Raw genomic sequence first — 6697 nt, forward strand, 5'->3', positions numbered from 1 at the left:
GAGCCCCCCAGCCCCTGCTCCCACCGCTGACCAGGTGCGGGTGCCGTTCTGCTCCCTGGGGGCAGCTCAGGCCTTTCCCTCAAGTGCACCCGCCAGAGACATTTCCGGGTAAGGATGAGTTTTTTAATCCTTTCTATAAACAGAATTTCTTTGCATTTTAAAAACCTTGTACATCACTGACATTGACTCCTATGTCTCTTTTTACACATATGTATGTATTTAGGGAATATATTTGATTCATATATATCATCTATTTCCACTGTAATATATATCTACTTAGACATCTACACACTTGCGTATGCATTTACATGTATATATCTGCTTAAACTTATACAGAATATCTGTTTATGCTTATATATATCACCACTTATTATCTAGAATATCCATTTATAGTTACGCACCTGTTTAGCCTTCTCTTTGGACACAAATATCTTTCTAGACTTGCAGATGTTGGCATATTGTTACAATCATATTATTACATTTATGTATATTTAGACAGAGCTATCGATTCACACTTGGCGTGTGGCACGATGAGCAGTGACACGTGGCCAGCTGCACGGCTCAAGCACGAGGGACACCCCGACCTGCCAGGGAAAAGCGCCACTGAGAGCCAGACAGAAACAAAGTACGTCAGAGCACGCTGTCAGATATTGGGGAAACACTCATAGCATCCAGTTGCCTCTCTTTTTCAGTTTTTAGAACAAATACCCATCTGCTTAAGTACACCTAATAAATTATATGCTGCACCTACTCAACAATTACTCTTAACTATGGAAGTCAACATGTAAATTAGACCATTTTATTTGCTTTAAGTTTCATTGATAGGAAAATCAGTGAGATAGAAGACATGGGTTTACTTTAAAAAATAAATAAATATCCCCATTCCTGCAGTGCAGCATAAGGCTACGAAAAAGGAGCGTCAGACTCACGAACACTTTTGGCTGCACTGCAGCACACAGGGGAACACGTTTCTGTGACCGTGACAGCTCGACTGTCGCAACCGGGAACCCAAAGCCCAGCGGTGCCACCAACCTTTGCCAGGCCTGCCGTGCTGGGCTCTGCGGAAGGAAATGGACTTTGGTTGGTTGTTTCAAAGAAAATGAACAGTCCTGTTGTTGATGAGGCCACTGCCCACTACATCACCTGGGAAGATCCACTCGGAGGGCAGGTTCATAAAATGCAGCTTCTTGGAATGAGGAATGCTGCCGTTTTGGAAGATTTCTTACCAACTGAAGTCAGAACTACACACTGTAGGTTAAGAGAAAAAAGTCACTATTGAAACAATAACTCATCCAAACCACACATGGACTCACCGCCACCAGTTACGAGGCTGAAAGTGCTTCTTGGGAACACCTGGCAAACACGCAGAACAAAACCGATTTGCCCAGGTGCCTGTATCTCTGTCAGCTTTTTGAGTACTATTCTAAGATATTTTAAAAACCTATTGAGTGAAAAAGAACAAAGCATTTGTCATTGAATCAGGTTGTTTCTTCTGGACATCTGAACTCTTACAAACACCTCCTTTCCTCTTTTAGTACAAAATCATTTCCATAGTATCATTCAATAGTAAGCCCACAGAAACAGAAGATTACGCTTTCAGGAAGAGAAAATAACCAGAGGGAGGTGAGCTCTGCACAGGTGTACCGTGCTCCAGAACAGACCTTATTTTTAGTACTCCTGGTAAAATATTTCGTATTAAAAATATAGAAGGAGAGTCGGTGCATTCTTAATGTTAACTTTAAAGTCCACTCTACAAGTACCTCAGGAAAAGTGCAGACACGCGTCCTAGCCGTACCTTGTACGGGCAGACCGCTCTGGATTCCTTCTGTCTGTCTGGTACTTCTGTAGCAGAAGACGGGGCAACCGCGGTGAAACGGTGGCAGCAGACATCCAGCTGAAAGAGGAAAAGCCCTTCAGAACAAAGCTGGAGAGGAACCTGACACTTCCTTTTTTCTTGTGAAGGCTACAGTTGAGTGGAGAAAAAAGTATTTTGCACCATCTTCAGTACAGCTGTTGATACGGCCACTGGAGCGTTTGCGTTTTTTGGATAACCAGGCCATTTTTGACTCATTGGCAGTCTGAGTTCCCTAGAACACATTTTCCCAGATACACACAGAACACAGACACAGACATCACCCAAGTATAGCCAAGATTTCCTTCCTCGCCCTGGATGCTGTCATTGAAGAGCCCAGCAGCCCATCCGTCCTCGTGAACCGCCCCACTGAAAAAAAAAAAAATTATCTTTTCCAGGCTGTTTCTTCAAAGGGTAAAGATATTTTAAATTGCAGTTATCTTTTCCAACAAAGTGATTTTGTGATTCCTTTGAAAAGGAGGGTAAGCTTGCCAGAGAAAGATAGCGACAGGGAGCAAGACAAGGTGACACAGAGAGAGGGGCAAAAGGGCCAGGGAGCAGGGCAAAGGGAAGAAGAGGCCAAAATGAGAGACAAGGAGCAGGAGACAGAGACGGTGGGAAAAATCCTAGAATGGGCAGTGGGAGAGACAGACAAAGGAGAAGTGGGCGCCGGGCTGCGGGACAGAGACAGGAAGGAGGAAACGCAGTGACAGGGAGCAGGGCAGAGCGACAGAGAAACAAAAACAAAGAGGGAAGAGGACAGAGAAACCAGGAGTAAGACAAGGAGAAGGGCAGAGAAACAGGAACCGGGGCGGGTAGGGAGCAGGACCAAGAGATGGGGCGAGGATGGAGATGGCGGAAGAAACCTGGGATGGCCAACAGGACAGGGAAGAATATGACTGTGGGTAGGGAGCAGGACACAGGGATACAGCGAGAAACAATGGGACAGGGAGCAGCATTAAAGGTCAGAAAGAATAAGAGATGAACAGGAAGGAGGAATGGAACGCTGAGATGCTGAACAAAAAACGCCAGCAACAGTGAGCGAGACAAACGAATAGAGAGAGAAGGGCAAGGCAGGAAGAAGAGAGATAGGAAGGTGGGAGATAAGAGCTGCACGTACAGGTACTGAGAAGAAAAGAACAGCAGGGAACAGGCCAGAGAAACTGTGGGGAAAAAAAGAGACTGATGCAGATCAAGACAAAGATATGGAAAAGGGAAAAACAGCTATAGAAGATGGAGCAGGACACAAAAATAGAGAGAAAAGGAGAGGTATAGGGAAGCAAAATTTTAAAATAATAATAATAAACCAAAACCACCACCAAGGAGGGGCAGGGAGGGACCAGGACACACAAGCCGGGGACGAGGCCCCGAGGGCCAGGGACTCACAGCGGCTCTCGCTTTCGGTGCCTGCCAGGAGGCTTCTAACAGCTCAGACGCTCCCGTCTCCTTCTCTCCTCCCTTCCTCTCCGGTAACTCGGGGCGCTCGGCCGTCCTCAGCCTAGGAGAACACGGTGGGGTGTCAGGGCTCCACGAGACGAGGCTTCGGGGACATGGAGCCTCGCTGGCTCGCTCGCCAGGCAGCCGTCCCGCTCCAGGATACGCGCACGGACCCTGCCGCGCACGTTGGCCCCCAGCCCGCCGCACGCCGCGCAGAGGGAGCCTTCGCCACCCGGAGAGAGGGGCTCGCTCTCTCGCCCGCCGCAGGAAGCGGACGTTGGGCCGACGGCCCCGCATTTCTTCCTCTTTACCTCTCCCCAACCTCTCTGGCTCCAGCAGCAGCAGCCCCCGCCCACGCACGGGACGTGCTCCCCCGTCCCTTCTCCCGCCACGCTGCCAGACGAGCCTCGCCAGCCCGAGGCGGGCGCAGCCAACGGCATCCCCCGGGCTGGGAGCGAACGGCCACATCCTCAGCGCGGCCTCTGGGAGAGGGAGAGAAGAAGCAGCGGCCGTTAGCACCGTAGCTCACCCCTGCCCCAGCCTGCTCCTTCCGCAGGGGCCACCGGAGAGGTGCCGAGGGCCGGCTTGCCGCCTTCGCGACGGGGCTAGGGAGCGGCCCAGGAACACGGGACGGGCTCGCAGGAGCTGCCGGAGCTGGGGGCGGCTGCACGGGGCGAGCGGGGCCGCGGGAGGAGGCTCGGGGGGAGCTCTGGCGAGCTGGGGACGCACCCGGCGTCTGCCCCCGGCCGGCTGTCGCCTCCTGCTCCTCTGCGGCACGCTGGGGACGGAGGACGGCGCCGCGTCTCCCACCCGGGCGCTGCTCCCCAGGTTCCATTCCCCGCCTGGGCTGGCGGGTCTGCTGAGCATCGGGCGTTCACAGCTCCCCCTCAGAAACACAGAAATTCCAAATTAGAGTTCAACCTCTGAAAACAATAGAGCAGGAGAAAGCAGAGGAATTAGTCAGAAGAAGGGACAGGAGAGCAGCTGAGCTAACGGAGGATTCGAGGGAAACGGGCCACCTCAAAACACAAGGCATCCTCAAAAAAACAGAGCAACTGCAGCAACACCAGACAGCATTAAGACAAACTGACACCGTTTAGGACACGCTCAGCATAAAAGCAAACACATCCACCGGTGCAGGAAAGCATCTCGCCCCTTCCCCACAGCACCGCCACAGGACACAGCCCTGTGAGGCCACAGGACGGGCTCGTACTGAAACGGAGAAATAAGCTTGACAGCAGAGTAAATTACACCGTTAAGCAGGCAATGTTTCTTTCATCTGCACTGGGGAGCTCTGGGGGTCGTCCTCTGTAAGTGCTCCCACGACTGGATGCTCTTGCATTGCTTATAGTCACACAGCTGCTACATATTAATTACAATTGTTTTAAATTTTAAACATACAATATATCTAGCCTAAGAAATAATTGATGAAGTTACTTATAAATGTTTAGTTTCTCACTGACAACACATCTATTAGTTAAATATAAACTAAGCTCTCAGCTTCTAAACAATGTGTTATTCAATCTTCTGTCTCCCTCTTGTCATGCAGAAGGATCTAAAAGGTGAAAAACATCCCCTCATCGTGCAGGCGGTCAGAAAGCATTTACCCCACGTGAACCGGTTAATGAAGGGTACATCTTCTATAACTTCATCGCAGTATACATTAACTTGGTAGCTTCTCTTGAATTCCCCCCTTTTCAATATACTTGCAAACTCTTTGGCAGTATAAATCTATGAAATATTATCATCTCGCGTTGTGGTACAGCACAATTATTTGTTACCCACTAGCGGTACCAAACAGAACACTGTAGCGTAATGTAAGTAAAAACGACTAGCATCAAAATCAGAGTCCTAAGATCAATGCTGACAGAACTGCGAAGCCGCAGCTCCTGCCGGTTCTGGCGTTGGTTTCTGGCACTTCTGACCGCTTCGGGTCAAACGGCGCCTCTTCCCCCGGCCGTGCGCTGCAGTACCCGAGTTTCGCCACAGGGCGGCAGCACTGAGACCGCCGCGGCAGCCCCGGGCGAGCGGTCGTGCCGCGTTTCGCGGGAACCCCGCAAAATAAACCCCAGAAAACAAACGCGACAAAACAAAAAAGCACACAGAGAGCCGCGGAACGAAAGCCGCACGTACAGAACACAGAACCCGCCGGGCCTCGCCCCGAGCTCCCGCCGAAGCGGCGCCCGACCCGCCACGCCACCGAGCCTGCCACCGCGCCTTAGCTCTTGTTTGAAACGTCTCCCCCCGACTAACGGGGGCTGCGCCGCTCCCGGAGGGACTGCTGTCCCGGAGGGACACACGGCTCCAGACCGCAAGCCTTCGGCGCACCTGCCCTCGGGGTCACACACCTCCCACCGGCTTCGCCAACTCGGCCGTAAGGGCAGGGGGAAAACTGAACCGAACGCCTCCTCACCGCGCCGGCCCCTCCCGCTCCTCCCGTTCCAACGGCACGGTCACCCTCGCCGCGGCCGCACTCACCTGCCGCCTCTTTCGCCGCTCCGTTCCCCTCGCACTCTCCCACCGTCCCGCCGGGCTCCGCGGGCACCGACACCCGCCGCGCCCCGGAGACCTCCGCGGCGGGAGGCCCCCGGCTGTCGCCTCCTTCCCCTCTGCCTTTCTGCCGCCTCCGGGGACCTCACGAAGGGCTGCCCTGAGCCGCCTACCTCCAGGTCCCCGGGCGCCGGTTGCAGCAACCGCCCCGACCCCCGTTCCCGTTAATTCCCGGTACCCACCCCGAGACACCACGGACCCGCTCGCCAGGACCCGCGCTGATTGGCTGCTTTCCACCCCCCCACACTGTCCTCCTATTGGATGCTCCGTCCGGTGCCCAGGAGCCAGCAACGCTCGCCCCTCCGGCAAAATGATAGCCTGCCTAGGCACGTCAATCACCATTTTCTCCGCCTATCAGAGCTCGCAGTGAGGGCAGGCGCAGTAGGGAGAGAGCAGCACCCGCCCCTTTCCGCAACACGATTGGCTGCCGAAGACAAGTCAATCATCATTCTCTTGGCCCATCAGTACTCGCAGTTTGCGCATGCGCAGTACGGAGCGTCCGACACCCGCCCCTCCGGCAATCTGATTGGTGGACAGAATGGCAATTGACGTGCCTTGGTAGCCTATCAGCGATCCGCCCCCCCCCCCCAGCCTTCCCGCGCCATCTGATTGGCCCGCTCTGCACCCTCACCCGTCTGCTCTCCGCCCTGCCGGGACCCCCACGCCCTTTGCCCGCGCGGCTTCCAGCAGCCGCGTTTGAAAGGAAACAACAAACCGCGCTCCTTTGCTTTACGCTGACAAGCGGGGCGGGTGGTCACCTACCCTTAAATTCATTGTGAACAGAGAGAGCCCTAAGGAGCTCCGGCCGGCAGGTTTCTCTCCCCTGTGCCCGGGACCGAGGAGACGACGCCGCCTCCT

The 6697-nt window shown here is 53.7% G+C and overlaps 1 protein-coding gene across 2 annotated transcripts; it reads right to left on the reverse strand.

Moving 5' to 3' along the window:
- Positions 1-858: 858 nt before the first annotated feature.
- LOC139828182 (uncharacterized) lies at positions 859-6025 on the reverse strand. Of its 2 annotated transcripts, XM_071809847.1 has the most exons (5): positions 3819-4224; positions 3239-3350; positions 1796-1894; positions 1144-1248; positions 859-1058 (listed from the first exon to the last, which is right to left on the reverse strand). In XM_071809847.1, the coding sequence occupies exons 1-4, from the start codon at positions 4154-4156 to the stop codon at positions 1171-1173; spliced, it is 627 nt and encodes a 208-aa protein (XP_071665948.1). In that variant the 5' UTR covers positions 4157-4224; the 3' UTR covers positions 859-1058; positions 1144-1170. The 2 variants fall into 2 exon arrangements, 1 of the variants encoding a protein (XP_071665948.1); XR_011739544.1 differs by lacking the exons at positions 859-1058; positions 1144-1248; positions 1796-1894; positions 3819-4224 and adding exons at positions 1908-2221; positions 5768-6025.
- Between the last annotated feature and the right edge of the window lie 672 nt (positions 6026-6697).

The sequence above is a fragment of the Patagioenas fasciata genome, chromosome 6, assembly GCF_037038585.1.
Source record: "Patagioenas fasciata isolate bPatFas1 chromosome 6, bPatFas1.hap1, whole genome shotgun sequence".
Taxonomy (NCBI): domain Eukaryota; kingdom Metazoa; phylum Chordata; class Aves; order Columbiformes; family Columbidae; genus Patagioenas; species Patagioenas fasciata.

What these genes read in the sequence shown, in the direction of transcription:
- LOC139828182 (XM_071809847.1), bottom strand. Translation starts at nt 4,156, where the DNA reads ATGCTCAGCAGACCCGCCAGCCCAGGCGGGGAATGGAACCTGGGGAGC. An exon ending in AGGAGCAGGCTGGGGCAGGG is followed by an intron (nt 3,351 to 3,818) that starts GTGAGCTACGGT and finishes GTGTTCTCCTAG; the next exon opens with GCTGAGGACGGCCGAGCGCC. An exon ending in CACCGAAAGCGAGAGCCGCT is followed by an intron (nt 1,895 to 3,238) that starts GTGAGTCCCTGG and finishes TTCCTCTTTCAG; the next exon opens with CTGGATGTCTGCTGCCACCG.